Below are 20,331 nucleotides of genomic sequence, written 5' to 3'. Positions count from 1 at the left end.
AAGAAAATCGGTTCAGCCGTTTTTGAGTCTTTAAGGAACACACAAATCGATTTTCCACCATAGGATGGGGGTATACTAATTTCGTCATTCTGTTTGTAACTACTCGAAATATTCCTCTAAGACCGCATAAAGTATATATATTCTTGATCGACATGACATTTAAGTCGATCTAGCCATGTCCGTCCGTCTGTCTGTTGAAAGCACGCTAACTTTCGAAGGAGTAAAGCAAACCGCTTGAAATTTTGCACAAATACTTCTTATTCGTGTAGGTCGGTTGGGATTGTAAATGGGCCAAATCGGTCCATGTTTTGATATAGCTGCCATATAAACCGATCTTGGATCTTGACTTCTTGAACACCTAAAGGGCGCAATTCTTACCCGATTTGACTGAAATTTGGCATGACGTGTGTCGGTATGACTTCGAACAACTGTGCTAAGTATGGTGGAAATCGGTCCACAACCTGATATAGCTGTCATATAAACCGATCTGGGATCTTGACTTCTTGAGCCTCTAGCGTGCGCAATTCTTATCCAATTTGGCTGAAAATTCGAATAACGGTTTTTCCCATATCCTTCAACATACGTAACAAATATGGTCCGAATCGGTCTATAGCCTGATACAGCTTCCAGCTACAGAATAACGGCTTTTCCCATAACCTTCGATATACGTATCAAATATGGCCCGAATCGGTCCATAGCCTGATACAGCTCCTATATAAACCGATCTCCCTACTTTACTTCTTGAGCCTCTAGAGAGCGTAATTTCCATCCGATTTAGCTGAAATTTGGGATGACGTGTTTTGTTATGACATCCAACAACTGTACTAAGTATGGTTCAAATCGGTCCATAACCTGACATAGCTGTCATATAAACGGATCTGGGATCTTGACTTCTTGAGCCACTAGAGGGCGCAATTATTATCCGATGTGGCTGAAATTTTGTAGAACGGTTTCTCCCATGACCTTCAACATATGTGTCAAATATGGTCTGAATCGGTCTGTAGCCTGAAACAGCATCGGTCTATAGCCTTAAACAGCGCAACAGAGATACCGCGCAAAGAACTTGACAAATTCGATCCATGGTGGAGGGTATATAAGATTCGGCCCGGCAGAACTTAGCACGCGTTTACTTGTTATTTATTAGATTTCCCAGTCCAGTTATGCCTTATAATTATCGTTTTATTGAAGAGTTTTTCTGCAACCCTTTGCTACACTAAACAGTGCTGAAGGTTATCATGACGATCTACTAAGGATATGCCTTTAGAACGTGTGCCGAGACTTGTCCCAAACCAGCATTTATTCTGTTTAGCGAAGATACTGCGTTTAGAGTATACTCACGAAAACTTAAGCTTATGCAACTAAAGGGTGATTTTTTAGCTATTATTTTTTGACAACACTGTTTTAAACAGCTCACGCACGTTTTGTGTTTTGTTTCACTATTGAACATCTTCAGTTTGGTATATAATTTTACAAACGAACAACGCTTGCAAATTATTGAATTTTATCCGTAAATGCGTGCTCTGTTAAGAAAGTTCATCACGCACTTCTTGTTCTTCAGCGACAAAGGTCTTTTTTGGCTCCATGGGTACGAAAATAAGCAGAATTGTCAATTTTGGAGTGAAGATCAGCCCAGAAGCATTGCAAGAGCTACCAATGCATTCAAAAAAAGTCACAGTTTGATGCGGTTTATGGGCTGGTGGCATCATTGGACCGTACTTCTTCAAAGATGATGCGAATCGTAACGTAACTGTAATGGTGAGCGCTATCGTGAGAAGATACCCACCGATTCCAGTATCCCTGGAATGTGTAGGATATTTTCTAGTCTCGCAAGCTCGTCCGCTTTACAATTCCTTGCGATATCTCTGTGGCTCGGCACTCAGAACAGGTGAGTTTTGAACTGTTCAGCCATCTCGTTGAGAGATCTGCGTCAGTCGAGGACGGTTTTTGTGTTCAGAAATACGTTCTCCAGGGATGGCTGCCTGGCTGTCTGAGAAGATATTTATGCCAATCTTCTTAATAACATCTTATCTTAGCCATTCCACTACTTCCTTTCCGTCATGGGAGAGACTTCCTTCCTTTTTTCGTCATGGGAGAGACATATCCCGGAGTGTTTTCACCGCACGCTTCTGGTCCATGCCAGGATTAAAATGAACCCAGGACACTGGTTCTGGTCGGTTTGCCATAACCGCCTCCATCATCGGTCGGTGTCGGTGTGGTGTAACCGGTGCATGGAGTAGGTATACTTCCGATCTTGCTCTGGCCTCACGTCACTACTGGAGTATATCCACACTGAATATGTTGCAACGTGCTGTGCGAACATAGACAGCAGTGGGTCACAAGCGCCGTCGTCGTCGCCTTCTGCGTCCTCGTCATCGGACTATGTGACCCCCAGCCAGTGCTAGGAGGTGTATCATTTTTGCAATTGAATTGCAACGATCTCCGAGGCAGTATAGACCTATCTCGCTTTCGCCTGGCGCTAGTAACCCCTACATGGAGTTCATGGGGATAGCAGCTAGTTCCGGTACCACCGAGATAGAGTTATATAGGGTGATTTTTTTGAGGTTAGGATTTTCATGCATTAGTATTTGACAGATCACGTGGGATTTCAGACATGGTGTCAAAGAGAAAGATGCTCAGTATGCTTTGACATTTCATCATGAATAGACTTACTAACGAGCAACGCTTGCAAATCATTGAATTTTATTACCAAAATCAGTGTTCGGTTCGAAATGTGTCTTCTAACCAAAGACGAAACGCGTCTCATAGAGAAACAAACAAGAATTAAAAAACTTAAATATGATAAAAGTTCGCTAGAAGCGAATATGGTACCAGCCTTTAAGCAAAAAGTCGCAATTCCATGGCAGCCGGTTTTACGTACCGGATTGACCCGATGGAATCCTACATCGGCAAGGGCTGTCGTCTCAGTGTAAAGTTAAAGCTTCTAGGATATGAACAAGGATGATCGAGAGACCGGTTTATATAGGAGCTATATTAGGTAATAGACTGATTTAAACCGTTGAAAGTCGTAACAGAACACCGCATGCAAAATTTCAGCCAAATCGAACAAAAATTGCGGCTTGTAAGGGCTGAAGTAGTCAAATCGGGAGATCGGTTTATATAGGAGCTATATTAGGTAATAAAACACCGCATGCAGAATTTCAGCCAAATCGGACAAAAGTGCGGCTTGTAATGACTCAAGAAGTCAAATCGGGAGATCGGTTTATATGGGAGCTATATCAGGTTCTAGACCGATTCGGACCGCACCTGGCAGAGTTGTTGAAAGTCATAACAGAACACCACATGCAAACTTTCAGCCAAATCGGACAAAAAATTGCGGCTTGTAAAGGCTCAAGAAGTCAAATTGGGAGATCGGTTTATATGGGAGCTATATCAGGTTCTTAACCGATTTGAACCGTACTTGCCATAGTTGTTGCAAGTCGTAACGAAAATGTGCAAAATTTCAGCAAAATCTAACAAAAATTGCAACTTCCAGAGCTCAAGAAGTCAAATCGTGAGATCGGTTTATATGGAAGCTATATCAAGTTAAAGAGCGATTCGTATCGTACTTGGCACAGTTGTATGAAGTATAAATGGAACACTTCATGCAAAATTTCAACCAAATCTGACAAAAATTGCGGCTTCCAGGGGCTCAGGAAGTCAACTCAGTATCTATGGGAGCTATATCAGGTTTTTGCCCGATTTAGGCCGTATTTTGCGCAGTTGTTGGAAGTTATAACGGAACACTATGTACAAAATTCCAGCCAAATCGTACAAAAATTGCGGCTTCCAGGGGCTCAAGAAGTTAAATCGGGAGATCGGTATGACCTTTGTAACCCCCAACGGCCTACATCAATATTCGGGTATGACCTTGGTTTCGTTTCGCAGGCTTATCTTACATATAAAATTCAATTTGTGTTTGTATGTCGTTTTGTTTGTGCCGTATAGACTCAAAAACGGCTGAACCGATTACCTTGACATTTTCACAGATTGTATAGGTTGGTCTGGAAGGACCCTCCACCGTTACCCCAAAAACACCACACAAAATCAAAAGTGGACCGATAAGGACAATATGGGTATCAAATTCTAAGTATGCGGGAGTAGATAACGAACCTTGCATACAAAATTATGTCGAAGTATAGGGGGTCACCGCCTATAATGGGCACATTAGCCAATCACGGATATATCGGACTCGATTTGTTTGTTCCGCATAGACTGAAAAACGGCAGAACCGATTTTCTCAAAATTTTCGCATATTGTGTTGGATGGTCTGGAAGGAAACATAGGCTATATAATTTTTCGGTATCGGAAGGGGGACGGACCCTCCCCCTTATGCCATAACACAACCCAAAATCAAAAGTGGACCGATCGGGACAATATAGGTATCAAATGGAAGGTACTGGAGAGTAGAATACGAATTTGGTATTAAAATTTGAGTCAAATTTCCCATCAGGGCGCTCCATCCCAAAAACTCCCCCAAACAGACATATTAGACATTCATTTCAGTATGGGGCTCAAGTGAAAGGTATTCGGAATTAGATTTAGAATCTGACATAAAAAATCAGATCGAAGTATAGGGGGTCACGCCTCCCCTCAAAAACGCCATTAGACCCATTATGACTATATGATACTAGACTGAACCGATTTTCTTAAAATTTTCAGAGATTGTGTACGTTTGTCTGGAAGAAAACATAGGCTATATAATTTTTAGATATCGGGTGGAGACGGACCCTCCCCCTTACCCCCAAAAACGCTACCCATATCCGAAAGTGATCCGATGGGCACAATAAGGGTATCAAATGAAAGGTATTGGAGACCATAAAACGAATATGGTATTTAAATTTGGGTCCAAGTACCCAGCGGGTTCTTGCTCTTTCCATCTTTTGGTTACATTTGTTTCTGCAAATGGTATGAATTTGCAGACAAAACATATGTTTCCATTTTTCGAACTGTGACTTTTAAGACGGGTTTAAAAAGGTGGTCTCACGCGAACCGCAGTAAACAGCCGGCCGGGTTTGACGGTATTAAGATGTCAGATTTTTGTTTGCATTCTCATGTTGTTATCTTCTTTCTCACATACACTCTGCTCATGTACGCACACGTATACACACATGCACACAAATTTGTTTGCATGCATGGGCAAATCGCTGATCAGCTTGATAGTTGTTGTACAAATGAGACCACCTGTAATTGTTTCACCATGTGTGACTTCGAAAAAATTATTTCGTGTGAATTGGCGGCCACCTAAATATTTTTTTTTGGTGAAACGAATGTGAAAAGGAAAATTATTATTGGCGAAACCAAGGTTACACCGGATTAAGTATCGACTCAGGACGATAAAGTATTGGATTTACTTTAACAATAACACTTTATTACTTTCATTTATTACTTTTTATGTTTTACCAAGGTAGTCTTTGAAGCAATTTCTCACATAGTATACATATTTTTCATTGCGAAATATGTTCTTTTTACTTCTAATAAAACCTTTGTATTGAAAACAATTCGAAACATTCTTCGTCTTCTTGCATTAGCTGACCTCTTAATAGGTTATGGGCCTACGCTAAAATCTTTCGGGAACAAAACAATAATCATCAAAGGAAAAATATAAAAGGAAGCTGAAAATGGATTTAAAGCTAACATTTCCTCCGTGTCAGTCTCCTCCGACAGCTATCATCGAAGCGTATGAACGAAAGCCAGTCGATGGAGAGTCACATCTCAGAATTCTTGGAAATTGTGGGTAAATTTGAGGATCTCGGAGAAGAATTTCCCGAGCATAAGGTCGTGTCTTTCCTTCTTGGAAGCTTGCCGGAAGATTATAATATCTTGGTGTCAGCCTTGGAAGTTCGCCCGAAAAAGGATTTAACATTGGAGATGGTAAAAGAAAAACTAACGCAAGAGGCAAAACGGAGAAATGGTGCATTTGTCGGACAAGAAGCTGTGCTAAAAGCCAGAAGCAAGAAACCAGGTTATAACCCGAAATGCTATCAGTGTGGTAAGAACGGACACAATAAAAGATATTGCAATCAACGTCAAAATAAGCAGAGAGAAAATGCTAAATATACGTCAAAAGCGGACTCAAATGCGTGTTTTGTTGCCGCTTCATCTCAAAATGAGAACATGTGGTTCATAGATTCTGCTGCAACTTGCCATATGACGTGTAAGGAGAGTTTTTTCACGGAGCTTGATAAAAATTGTGCCAATGATGTTTATCTAGCTGATGGTACAATTTTGAAGTCCAATGGTGTTGGCGAAGGAATATTTTATGGTTTACATAAGGAAACTAAAATGAAAAACGTTCTTTTTATGCCGAAATTGGAGGAAAGCTTGTTATCAGTCCCAAAGTTGACAATGCAAGGCTTCACAATAAAATTCGAAGGACAGAAGTGTTTGATAACTCTGAAAGGTGAGTTGTATGCTAGTGCTACATTAAACGGAAATCTATTTGTAATGGATGAAAAACATACGGCTATGATGACGTCGTGTATTCACACTTGTCACTAATGGCTGGGATACAATTGGAGAGATGCAATAGTGAAAGTAAGTGTGAAGTGTGTTTAAAAGGGAAGATGACTCGGAAACCCTTTCCGAAGATTACAGAAAATCGCGCAAAAAGCACACTCGACTTAATACACAGTGACTTGTATGGTCCCATGCAAAATTGCACACCAACTGGTAATCGTTATGTTCTGACCCTAATTGATGACAAGAGCAGATATTGTACTGTTTATTTTTTGAAAAATAAAGGGGAAGCAATTCATAAAATCAAAGATTTTGTGGCATACACTGAAACAAAATTTGGTAAGCGTATGAAAACCTTGCGGACAGACAGAGGCGGAGAATTTTGCAACAAGGAGATGAAATCATTTCTAAATAGCAAAGGGATTCTTCACGAGTTAACTGCTCCATATACACCCGAACAGAATGGTGTAGCTGAAAGAAAAAACAGAAGCCTAATGGAAATGGCAAAATGCATGCTCTTTGATGCGGATATGGATGTGAAATATTGGGCAGAGGCAGTTAACACTGCAAATTATCTACAAAATCGTCTACCAACGTTTGCAACCGAAGTAACACCCTGTGAGGAATGGCATTCGAAAAAGCCAAGCATGAAACATATTAAGATTTTTGGTTCTGTTGCATATGCTCACGTCACAAAGAAGAAGCGCCAAAAGCTGGATGCTGTTGCAAGAAAATACATCTTCGTGGGATATTCTGATGAAACAAAAGGTTATCGTCTGCTGGATCCCAATGATAACACCATTATCATAAGTAGAGACGTAAGTTTTAAGGGGAAAAGCGGATAATTGTTTGTAGGAGAAGGAAGTGTCTGGTAATTACGTATACGTAATTACGTAGTGTACGTAGATGATATACTTGTAGCAGCCAACTGCGATGATATTGTTCAAGAAGTAATATCTTATATATCGTCAAAATTCAAAGTAACAGACATGGGAGAACTTAAATTGTACCTAGGGATGGAGGTCTCAAGAGATGATAATGGATTATTTTATATATCACAAACTAGATATATAGACAAAATTATTAACCAGTATGCCCTTGATAAAGCAAAACCGTCACTTATCCCGCTAGATATAGCCTACTTCAAAGAAATAAAAGATGAAGATTTATTGGAAACCGACAACAAATATCGCATGGCTATTGGTTCACTACTTTACTTGGCTGGTAATTCCAGGCCAGATATTTCTGCTGCCGTTTCTATTTTATCGCGCAAAGTAAGCAAGCCGTCCAAAAGGGATTGGAATGAAGTGAAACGTGTGTTCAAATATCTGAAAGGGACTCGATGTGAAAAGCTTTGTGTAGGCACAAAAGACGTAAAGTTGACGGGTTATGCAGATGCCGATTGGGCAGGTGACAACAAAGATCGCAAGTCAACTAGTGGATATTTATTCAAACTGGTCAAGCCACTATCAGCTATGCAAGCAATTGCTGAAGGATTTCAAAATTGATCTTATCGAAAAGCCACTTATATTTGAAGATAATCAAAGCTGTCTAAAAATACTAGACTCGGAAAGAATTAACCCACGCTGCAAACATATTGATGTTAAATAATTTTATATTAAAGATATTAAGAATTCCAATGAAATAGAATATAAGTACTTTCCTACGGCTACTATGATTGCCGATATGTTAACTAAGCCATTAGGCAACATAAAATTGAGAACACTCAAAGAACTTGGCGGATTAATTAAATAATATTTATATAGTGTTATTGAGAAGGGGTATTGGATTTACTTTAACAATAACACTTTGTTACTTTCATTTATTACTTTTTATGTTTTACCAAGGTAGTCTTTGAAGCAATTTCTCACATAGTATATGTACATATTTTTCATTTGCGAAATATGTTCTTTTTACTTCTAATAAAACCTTTGAATTGAAAACAATTCGAAACATTCTTCGTCTTCTTGCATTAGCTGACCTCTTAATATAAAGATTATATATACTTTCGAGGTGTTACAAACGGAATGACTGGATTAGTATAACCCCATCTTATGGTGGTGGTTATTAAAGTCACAAAAAAGTGTGAATTTCAAAGGTTGAACAAAAATTATTTAACTCTAACAAGTAAAAGCGTGCTAGGTTCGGCCGTACCGAATCTTGGGAACCCATCGCCATGGATTCTGTTAAAAACAAAATAAATTTAGTTGTAGGGCATAATTTTATTCTACATTCCAAACTTCTGTTAGACCAGCAAAAATTATATGTAGCTTCTAGGAACCGAACAAGAATGATAGAGAGACCTTTTATATGGGAGCGTTACCAGGTTATAGTCTGATTTTGGCCGTATTTAGCACAATTGTTGGAAGTCGTAAGCATCACAAGCAAAATTTGAGCCTAATCGGACAAAAAATTGCGGCTTGTAAGGACTCAAGAGGTCAAATCGGGAGATCGGTTTGTATGGGAGCTATATCGTTACATCATAACGAGACACTATATGCAAAATTTTACCCAAATCAGACAAAGGAAGATGGGTTTATATGGGAGCTATATCAGTTTATAGACCGATTCGAATCGTACAAGGCACAGTTGTTGAAAGTCATAAGGGAACACTATCTGCAAAATTTCAGCCAAATCGGACAAAAATTGTTCCTTCCAGGGGCTCAATTATTCAAATCGAGAGATCGATTTATATGGGCGCTATATCCAAATCTGATTTATTATTTGTACAAAATTTCAAATAGCTAGCTTTACGCGTTCGAACTCTATCGTAATGTCGACAGACTGACGGACATGGCTAGATCGACTCAGAACGTCGGGACGATCAAGAATCTATATACTTTATGGGGTCTTAGACGAATATTTCGAGGTGTTACAAACGGAATGACTAGATTAGTATACCTCCTTCCAATGGTGGTGGGTATAAAAAGGTCGGAAATTCCGACTCGACTTTAGTCGCACAACGGTAACACTTTTCCACAGTATAATGATCAACAAGAAAAAAAATCCCTATTTAAATCCACTTAGATTTTGCGGTAAGGTGCTTAAAAAGCAAATTATCGCACAACTAATTAGGTATAGCATTTTCATGAGTTGTTTAATAACAAAATTCTGAGTGAGCGAAGTGTCGAAATTAACGCATTGCTTGCATTTTTCATTTTTGTCTGACCTTGAGAAATAAAATTACTTAACCCCAAGCCATAGTAGAATGGCAAAATAGTAAGATATCATTTGGAGCGCAAATATGCCCCTTTACCATATTCAAAGAATCTCATGTTGAACAAAGTCAAATAAAATAAAATTCTTTGCAATAGTCTATGTGCTATACTCTTGATGAAAAATTCTCATCTAATAATGTTTTTAAAAAATTAAATAGAATATCGAAAGGCTGAAATTATGCCAAAGAATATGTTTCTCTGGAATAATAAGTAGAGGATGTCGGGGAGGGACTCAATACTGAAGCCCTTAGAAAAAGAACCAATGAGGGGAGGAAGGCAGTTAACTCCAGTTATTTCTCAGTTGATGTGTAATGGATAAAAACTCGGTTGGGGGCGAGACAAGGGAAAATAAAACACCGTGAATTAGAATTGTAATTCGGATCAGTTCTTTTATTCTGGGAAGACGACGATCTTACCACAATGGATGTTGAAGAAAAAGTGAACTACTTAAAGCTAAGACCTAAGGACGGAAGCTGTGGTTGATAAAAGAAATTCGAACATTTTATTCTCTAACATTTATCTTATATCTTTTAAGTAACCGATGAATGCATTTGCCTATCGCAGCATTATGGGTACGATAATACGTACAACAGTGCTGCGCTGCAAACAGATTAAAGCAAGAGGTGCTGCGTTAACATCGCCGCCCCCCTTGCAGTACTACTGCAAATAATCTTTCATTAGAACGTTAATTTAAAACCACATTTCCTTTTAGATTAATCTCAGTAAATAAAGATAAGTATTCTAAGGATTATAAATCATTCAATTCAGTATTCTTATAACAAAAATTTCTTATAGCGTGATTTCATTTGCAAATTTTAAAATTCATGTTTTAATGCTTAGAAAGAAGTTAAAACTAAATATGGTGAACCAATGTGTTTTCTACGTTTGTTTCTAGTCTTTGGATTTGCATTCAGTTATTTAAATTGAGACAGTGCCGTATAAGATTATACCAAAAGTCGTATTTTGGGCAGTAGGGAGACCACTGCGGACAAAAATACCATCAGTTACAACTTTTGAGTAAATATCAACCCCTAAGATTAATTCAATGGGTGCAGATTTGTAAAAATTCTTATCGGCGAGGACAAAATTTTGAAAGTTTTTCTTAATTTCTTCAGGTAAATCTTGGCTGGGGGTAGTAATCGCGATTCTGTTATTGACTCTAAGAATAACGTGGATTTTATCGTTAAGATCGGTAGATGAAACCAAGGTCAACGGGCACATTATTTCATCGTCCAGTTCTAAGGTCATAAGGTTTAACTTATCGACAAATTTTTTGGAAACATAGCTCATTTTTGACCCTGAGTCCAGTAAACAGCGGCCCTGGTAGGATCCATTTTTGGTTTCTACATTCACTATAGCTGTAGGAAGGAGGGTGATTACATTTTGCTTTAGGATTGATGATAAGGATGGTTCTGAAGATGATGTCGCTGATTTAGGTACGCCATTCTTGGACTCTGAGGTTTGCCGTTGAAATGATGATTTTGATGCCTTGGAATTGCTTGAATTGGATAATTTGGAAGTGGATCCTTTGAAATCAGATGATTTGGAACCGGATGATTTGGAATCTGATGATTTGGAACAGGATGATTTGGAATCGGATGTGGTGGATTTATATTTATTAGATTGCATATGGAACCGTGGATGAATATGTAGCAATGTATGATGGTGTTTTTTACAGTACTTGCATCCGGAGGTGCTAAAGCAGGAGTTTTTGGAGTGTACGTGCGCAAGACAGTTAGGACAATAACCATATTTCTGGACGGTTTCCTTTCTTTGTATGGTATTCATGCTAAGGAAACGACGACACAGTCTAAGAGGATGGGTTCCTTTGCAAACTCTACAGTCGTAGTTCCCATGATTACCCCTCTTAGATTTGTGGTATGGTTTGCTTGGAGATTGGTTGCGCATATTTCTGTAAAACACCAGACGAGTGACTGTTACACAATTGGACATTGATAAAGTAGATGAATAGTCAGGAATCGCTCGGAAGCACAACCAACTTTGTTATCGGACGTGTAATAGTACCTTTTATGGTACGGATATCTGCGACACGAATCCTTTTATCAGAGCCTGGATAGACTTTACAAATTCGACCAAGTCGCCAGCAGTTTGGAGGAATATTGTCCTCCTTAATAACGACCAGGGCGTTCTCATGAATATTCTCCTCTGGTTCCTTCCATTTGGTTCGTCGATGAAGCTCTTTGAGGTATTCCGATTTCCACCTCGAACAGAAATTCTGATAAATAAGTTTGACCCTTTGCCATCGATTTCGCAATGATAGGGGAGCTTCATCTATACTTGGTTCGACTGGGGCCAATAATGGGGAACCCACTAAAAAGTGGCCTGGTGTTAATGCGGAGAGGTCGGAAACGTCTTGGGACATGGGAGACAGAGGTCTTGAATTCAAACAAGATTCAATTCTACAAAGAATCGTCTGAAATTCTTCGTAGGTGTATTTCATATTACCTGCAACTTTTTTGAAATGTTGTTTAAAACTTTTCACCCCTGCCTCCCAGAGCCCTCCCATATGAGGTGCTCCTGGCGGAATGAAATGCCAAACCAAATTTTGATGCGAGTAGTTGGATATGGTGGATTCTCTTGACGCTTGAACAAAGTCACGAGCTATGCTTCTAGAAGCCCCCACAAAGGTAGTGCCATTGTCGGAGTGAATATGTAAGGGGCACCCTCGGCGCGAAACAAAGCGAGCAAAAGCCGCAAGGAAAGCCGAAGTAGACAAGTCGGAAGTAACTTCAAGGTGTATAGCCTTGGTGCCAAAACATATAAAAACGCATACATAAGCCTTAGTAAGGCGAAAGGATCTACCAGAGTATGTTTTGATGTCGAAAGGCCCCGCGAAATCCAAGCCCGTGTGAGTGAAGGGTCTTGAGACCTCACATCTTTCCGGAGGTAGGGCAGCCATCAATTGTTTCTGGCATTTCTTTCTATACAAGACACACGGCTTACACTTATGGATAGTGGTCCTAATTAAACTCTGAACTCGAGGAATCCAGTAGGATGTTCGCAAAAGACGTAGTACTAACTGGTTCCCGCCATGTAAACTAATATGATGAACGAACTGAACTAGAAGACGAGAAAACTGGCAGTCATAGGGAAGGATGATTGGATGTCTTTCATCATAAGACAGCCCTGGAGCGGATTCCAATCTTCCGCAAATGCGCATTACCCCTTTCGCGTCCAAAAACGGATTAAGGCTAAGTAGGGAACTAGAGGAACATATTTGCGTCTTTCTGGATAAGGCATGGTATTCTCTGGAGTACCAAGCCTTTTGACATACAATAATGAGTACATTCTTTACGGAATTAATTTCAGAAGCACTTATCACAGTGGATTCCCTACAAAATCCTATTCGAAACTTTGGATGGGTATGGTGAAAGAAACGGTAGATATATGCTACCACCCGAAGAGCTCTAGGGAATGAAGAAAAACGCTCAAGAATATCGGAGAAGTTTACAAAATATGAGATATTCACTTTCAGTGGTTTTCTTTCCAATTCAGTTTCCGTGTTTCGAAAATCGGGGCACTTCAAGATCGGATTTGATAGCCATTTCGGACCATGCCACCAAAGATCATTACCTCTTAAGTCCTGTGGTGACACTCCCCTGCTCGGTAAATCAGCGGGGTTCTCCTCGGAATTAACATGATACCAACGAACCGTATCTGTTACCTGGGAAATTCGGGAAATCCTATTGGCCACAAATGTGGTCCAAAAACATGGGGGTTTTGCCAGCCAGGAAAGGACTATGCTTGAGTCGGTCCAACAAAATAATGCATAATTCTCGATTTCCAATTGAGGAAGAACATTATCGACCATATCCGCCAATAAAGTGGCCCCACATAACTCCAGCCTAGGAATCGAGAGGGTCTTGATAGGAGCCACCCTAGTTTTAGATGATATTAAATGGCAAGACACCGATTCGCCTTGTTGTACACGTGCATAAAGTACAGCCGCATAAGCCCTTTCCGACGCGTCGGAAAACGCATGAAATTGGACATTACTTCTTGGACAAAATCGAATCCATCGCGGAATTTTTATCAAATTTATATCAGAGTAATTCTGTTGAAATATTTTCCAGGACTGCAAGGATGCGGGGGAAAGGACTTCGTCCCATTCGGTCCTATCAACCCATACCCTCTGCATTATAATTTTCGCCTGAATGACAACAGGGGATAGCCATCCCGCAGGGTCAAATAATTTCGAAATCTGTGAAAGGACCTCACGCTTCGTATATTCACAATTCTCCGGAAATTCCGTAAGGGAGAAATAAAACTCATCCGATCGAGCATTCCATCGGATCCCCAAAGTCTTTGCGGAACAACGATCATCCAAGTCCAAAAAATCCTCAAAAAGGAGATGGTCATTTGGGAGATCCGACAACAGTTTCTTAGTATTAGCAGTCCATTTCCTCATGGTGAATCCTGCTGATTTCAAAGCCACGATCAGTTGATCCCTGGCAGAAATGGCGTCCTCTATTGTGTGGGAACCGGCAATGGCATCGTCTACGTACATAGAACTTCTTAGAATATTGCTAGCTAAAGGATATTTATCCTGGACGTCATCGGCTAGTTGCAGAATGGTCCTTATCGCTAGATAAGGTGCACAATTAACCCCAAAGGTCACAGTATTTAATCGAAAGTCCTGTAAGACATCTTTGGAATTGGATCGAAATACAATGCGTTGGAATGTGGTATGTTCGGGGTTTAGCAAAATCTGCCTGTACATCTTCTGGATGTCCCCACTGAACACGTACCGGAATAAACGCCATTTCAGAATGAGAACAGTCAAATCTTTCTGTAGAGTCGGACCTGTATGCAAAAGGTCGTTAAGACTTCGGCCATTCGAAGTCGGACATGAGGCGTTAAACACAACACGCAACTTCGTTGTCGTGCTCTCCGCCTTCATGACAGCGTGGTGGGGCATATAGTAATGACGTAAAGGATCCTCGCGGATAGGTGCGGATACAGGAGACATATGACCTAGGTCAATATACTCCTGGAGTACTTCATCATACTGCCTCTTCAGCCCCGTGTCGCGCCCCAAACGACACTCGTTGCGTAAAAATTGTGCTATTGCCCCCTGTCTGGACTGACCAATACCGAGACTCATTAAATCATCCTCCTTGAACGGAAGTGACACAATGTACCTTCCTTGCGCATTCCGTCTCGTCGTACGCCTATACAACTCCTCACAAAAAAGATCTTGTGGGGAAAGTGGCCTCAATCGTGGAACGTCCTCCACCTCCCAAAATCTAGAAATTTCTTTATCTAAAGAAATTTCGCAAAAGCACGAAACACAAGGAGAAATACGTGAGTACCCGGAAACAGGAAGAGGTCCAGTCAGGACCCATCCGAAAATGGTCTGCTGTGCCATCAACGTGCCACAGACCTGTTGCAAGACCCCCGGTAGAATAATCGACGGAAGCAGATCGCTACCAATAAGAACATCGACATTAGAACTTCGATAAAAGTGGGGGTCTGCCAATGAAATCTGGGGAAGATCAGGAAGGGAGTCAATATTGATGGTCTGAGAAGGAAGTGTACTGGACAAGTGAGGGACCACGAGAGCGGTCGCGGAAACTTCATGGGAATCATCCATATTCGACTTCAAAGCAAAAGAACATTGTTTGGAAACATCGGCAGTCACCGAGTTGTTCAAACCTGATATTTTCGCGCAGGCGCGTTTAAAAGGGATCCTCAACCTTTTAAACAACCTCTCAGAGACCAAAGTACCCTCTGAACCTGAATCCAATAAAGCGCGGGCTATATATGTGTCACCTAAGTGATCTATCCTCACGAGGGCTGTTCCTAACAAAACAGTCCTGGAACCGATAGAAAAGTACGTCTGAACACAACTCCCTTTGGACGTAGTGGACTGTATGGGGGGAGAAAGTGGACAAGCGGTTGCTGTGTTAAGGTTCAGAGAAGGTTGTGTATTTTGTGCCGAGTTTGAGACTGGCGAGGAGGCCGTAGTAGTATCATTAGTATCCCTATGGAGCAGGGTATTATGGCGTCGTTGACATTTAAAACATGAATGTTTACTTTTACAATTTCTTACTGAATGGACACTGGAGAAGCAGTTGATACATAGTTTGCTGGCCTTTATTTCGGAAAGCCTTTGGTTGCAGTCCATCTCAAGAAACCGAGGACACTTTCGGATGATATGAAATTCGTTGGGACAAAGACGACATTCTGTCGGGTTGACATTCGCATGATACGTTCGGACTGCCTCGACTTTCTTCGAAGAAACATTTGATTTTCCTGTACCCGACTTTGTCTCCTTCATGCTCCTCGTATGATGAACAGACTCTAGAGTCCTGTGACGGTCAGTAAGAAATAAATCTAAATCCGACCATTTCGGAATAACGGCTTTATTGTGGAGCGATTGCTCCCACATCGTGAGAGTAGTCTCCGGTAGGCGATTGGAGCAAATGAAAACAAAAACGGGGTCCCAGCTCTCCACATTTATCTCGTAAAGACCAAGAGCGGAAATGCAAGAGTTAATATCTCGTTGCAAAACTTTAATTGAGCTGGCGGATTCGACAGAAATAGAAGGCAAATTAAACAATGATTTAAGTTGTTCATTCACCAAAATCCTTCTATTCTCAAAACGGGAACAGAGATTTGCCCATGCCGAACAAAATCCCTCGTTAGTCAGTGGACTCTTAGCTACAATATCGTGGGCCTCCCCTTTGGTTTTCTGCAACAAGTGGAACAATTTCTCTACTCCGGATAATCGCGAATTATCCTTACATACCGCCGTAAATAAGTCCCTAAATGTAGGCCAGGACTGGTAGTCCCCTTGGAAAGTTGGAATATCACATGGCGGTAGCGAAAATGCAGGCTTGGGGCTTGAGACCCGCCCCTGAGGACTAGGGAGCATTTCCTGTTTTAGTTCACAAAGGGTAGTTGTACACCTGCTATACGTTATATAACAGCTCTGGTATTTGGCCTTGACTATCGCTAGCTCATTGGCCTCCTCCTCTTCACTAGCATCGTCCTTTGCCAAACCTTCCCCATCGACATCATCGTTTGAAATGTCTTCTAAACATTTATCATAAGCCTGCTTCAATTTATTCCAAATCGATTTAACTTCTTCCTTATGTGTCTCGATAGCGAAGACGGAAGAAATCGGTATCGCGTTAGTGTTCAATGCTGCCTCAAACTCCACTAACCGATCCGCCATACGGATGAAATGATCGAGGGACATTTCGGAAATATCTCAACCAAAAACTATGAAAAGGAAAGGCTACAATTCGATCTGTAGGAAACCGAGAAATAGTCGGGTAAAAAAGTTGATGGCAACTCTACTCAAGAATTGAAGATAAAGATCGAACCTTTAAGTATTCAGTGGATGCATCTATGAACGAAGCAAAATGTAAAAGCAAAACTGGAAGGGCGCTAATGTACAAGAAAGAAAAACAACATAAACATATGTTCCTGGAACACCAGTTCGTTTACCCCAACATATAGCTGAGATAGTTCACTGAGAGCTTGGAAAGTGTTCCAATGGAGGATGTGGATTACCTTATACAGGTGTGTAGAAAAATCACAACTTAAGAGAGGTTTGTAGGTAGCACCGTCACTGGAAGATATATATGAAGATATGTATATGGTATGGCCCGTCGCTGTTTGGAAATGTTCTCCACCAAGAGAGCCAAACGAAATAACAGCGATGAGTATGAAACCAAAATAGAATCGTAATAAAGCTCAAACTCTCTGTTATCACCTTGCTGCTGTGAAACAACTGGTTTGAGTGAAATGATGAGAACAGTAAAGCTTTTGTAATTATCGCATGCGAGAAAAAAGAAATAGAAGTAGTTGTTGTCAGAACTACAACAAAGATATGCTAGCCCCGATGTCCCCAAAGGTAATGAACTGAGACGAAAAACCAAAAACAAATATTCATGCAAAATTTACTCGTGGTGTCTATGCATAAAAAATACCACAAAAAAGATCAAATCAATAAGTGGGCGATGTACGTAAGTCAATTGCAATGTGCGGCCATAGAGCATGTAACATTCATATGGCCGTTTTCGTTCACAACAACACGTGCTTTGATCAGAAATGCCTTGACAGTCGTAAATAAGAATATTTCTTTTTCAAACACTACTGAATTCATTAAAAACTTACTTTTGGTAAACTAAGCCCATGGAAAATGTCTAGTCGCTTCTCCTCAAAATGTTTGGTTTAGAATATACGCAATATATAGATATCCTAATTCATCCAAAAGTCCACAACGTTGGCTTTGCTTCCGATTTCAGTATTATGAGCAATTCATGACAATCGTATTTTAAAATTATATTATTTTCGACGTTTTCTTCATTATTTCTGTGAAACTTTAAGTATTTCGACGAGCACACTTTTTTAATTTTCTTTTCCTGACACTTGTTACTGTACTGAATGCAATACCAAAGCCAAACAACAAACGTACCTTGTCTCCAAAGTTCTTCTGTTAATTTCTGCTACGCACCAACGGGATGTCTCTCACTCGCTGCTAATCCGGTTCGTTGAGGACCAATGTTTCTCTGGAATAATAAGTAGAGGATGTCGGGGAGGGACTCAATACTGAAGCCCTTAGAAAAAGAACCAATGAGGGGAGGAAGGCAGTTAACTCCAGTTATTTCTCAGTTGATGTGTAATGGATAAAAACTCGGTTGGGGGCGAGACAAGGGAAAATAAAACACCGTGAATTAGAATTGTAATTCGGATCAGTTCTTTTATTCTGGGAAGACGACGATCTTACCACAATGGATGTTGAAGAAAAAGTGAACTACTTAAAGCTAAGACCTAAGGACGGAAGCTGTGGTTGATAAAAGAAATTCGAACATTTTATTCTCTAACATTTATCTTATATCTTTTAAGTAACCGATGAATGCATTTGCCTATCGCAGCATTATGGGTACGATAATACGTACAACAGTGCTGCGCTGCAAACAGATTAAAGCAAGAGGTGCTGCGTTAACAAATATGTATTTAAGTACCAACAACTCAGCATCAAGCCAGAACAATCACAAAAGTGCTTAAAAGAAAAATTGCCAACATAACCTAGTTGTCAACTAATCCCACTAAGAGGGCAGAAAAAGACTATCTTCTCTTGTATTCCTATATCAATTAAAAAAATAATTTTCAAATCAATTGTGTATATAGTTCTTATCAGAATGTTCGTTCCCGCAGGCATTATATCCCAGTGCAATCTTTCAAGCACTAGCAACTATAAAGTAGGTAATTTCTATAGAAAATACTCGTTGTCTAAGCGGCAACAAACACAAGAATGGTAAACTTTCTTATCAGAAAGGCCTGGTCGAAAATCATGTGATTTTTTTTCAAAAAGCCATTAATCTGTCTTTCTCCCTATGAGATACATTTTGGAAAATACACATAATAAATCGAAAATAAAAAATTTCATATTATTGCTTAGCCATAGGCATTCTTAAAAATCAACAAACAATTAAGACAAATTGAGCGACATACATATACAAAAAATATGATTTAGTTTATTTTAAACAATTTTGACAATATATATTTAAAATATATATACTCTCAAAATTTTTATTTGAAAAAATCCACAAAGCCGTAGTAATAAAGCAAAAAAAAAATGTTAATAACTTTTAGTGGAAATTAATACAAAAACAAAAGGCATATGTAGGGAATGTAGTATGTGGGTTATCTTAAATATTACTAATAAAAATATGCAGTTGCTGTTGTTGTTGCTGTTGCTGTCCTGGCAGCTCACTTGCGAGGTTGTTGAATATTTATGTTGGGTTTGGCAGGCACAAAAGTTGGTGGTTTAGGGGAATGTGCCACCTGTACAGCTTCAGTGGTGTAATCGACATGACCCTTAACGGGCGCACCACTCACCGACATGGTATTCACACTAACAGGTTGCTGTAAACAAAATAAAGCACACTTAGAACTGAAGACAAAAAAGAAATGAACCTAAAAACTTCTTACTGTCAGTCCAGTGCAATCCTCTGCATCCTTGGCAGGGCGTTCATTGCTATGGGTTTTATGCTGCACAATACGCATTCCTCCGGCTTTAACTGTAAAATTAAAACAAAAAATCAATAGAACATTCTAATCAGACTTTACACCTGTAGCCCATCTTTCCCCTCAATCAACAAAAAATGCCTGACCGCTCCAAATCTTTGGTCAATGCAAGGTCAATGCGTCATGAAGTCATTCCTCCACGTTCTCACGTACTGCATACATACATACAGACATATATACGTGCATATCTTTACATACCAACCTTCTTATTTACTTAATGTTGGCCTAGCACAAATGTCTGATGCGTAGTAAAAGAAAACGAGGAGGATTGGTGAATTGTGTTCCTCCCAATTTATTTTCTTCTACATAAATCCACATACCTGCGGGGGGATGTCCAGCTAGAAGTTGTGGCTGCTCTTCATCGGCCATTTTCAGTTTGTGCTTGGTATTCTTTGCTTTTGTTTATAAATATAAATGCTAGAAAGAAACAAAATTCACAATTACTGCGTTAGCCTTTTAGGCACCTTTTATCTTTTCTGCTTACCTTTATTAAATGATGTGAAATTCCAGATTTCAACTCTGTTAGCCGGGTGAGACGATTGTTTTGTGACACGACTGCAGTTTTATATATGATATGATAGAATTTAAGAAT

General features: G+C 39.9%; 1 protein-coding gene across 1 annotated transcript; it reads right to left on the bottom strand.

The window, feature by feature from the left end:
* Window positions 1–19,160: 19,160 nt before the first annotated feature.
* LOC106084071 (death-associated protein 1) lies at window positions 19,161–20,331 on the bottom strand. The gene is made up of 4 exons (XM_013247519.2): window positions 20,224–20,331; window positions 20,060–20,156; window positions 19,644–19,732; window positions 19,161–19,577 (listed from the first exon to the last, which is right to left on the bottom strand). Exons 2-4 carry the CDS (start codon window positions 20,106–20,108, stop codon window positions 19,422–19,424), a joined length of 294 nt encoding a protein of 97 aa, XP_013102973.1. The 5' UTR covers window positions 20,109–20,156; window positions 20,224–20,331; the 3' UTR covers window positions 19,161–19,421.

Source organism: Stomoxys calcitrans, chromosome 5, assembly GCF_963082655.1.
Source record: "Stomoxys calcitrans chromosome 5, idStoCalc2.1, whole genome shotgun sequence".
NCBI lineage: Eukaryota > Metazoa > Arthropoda > Insecta > Diptera > Muscidae > Stomoxys > Stomoxys calcitrans.
This window is presented reverse-complemented; position numbering and strand designations above follow the sequence as displayed.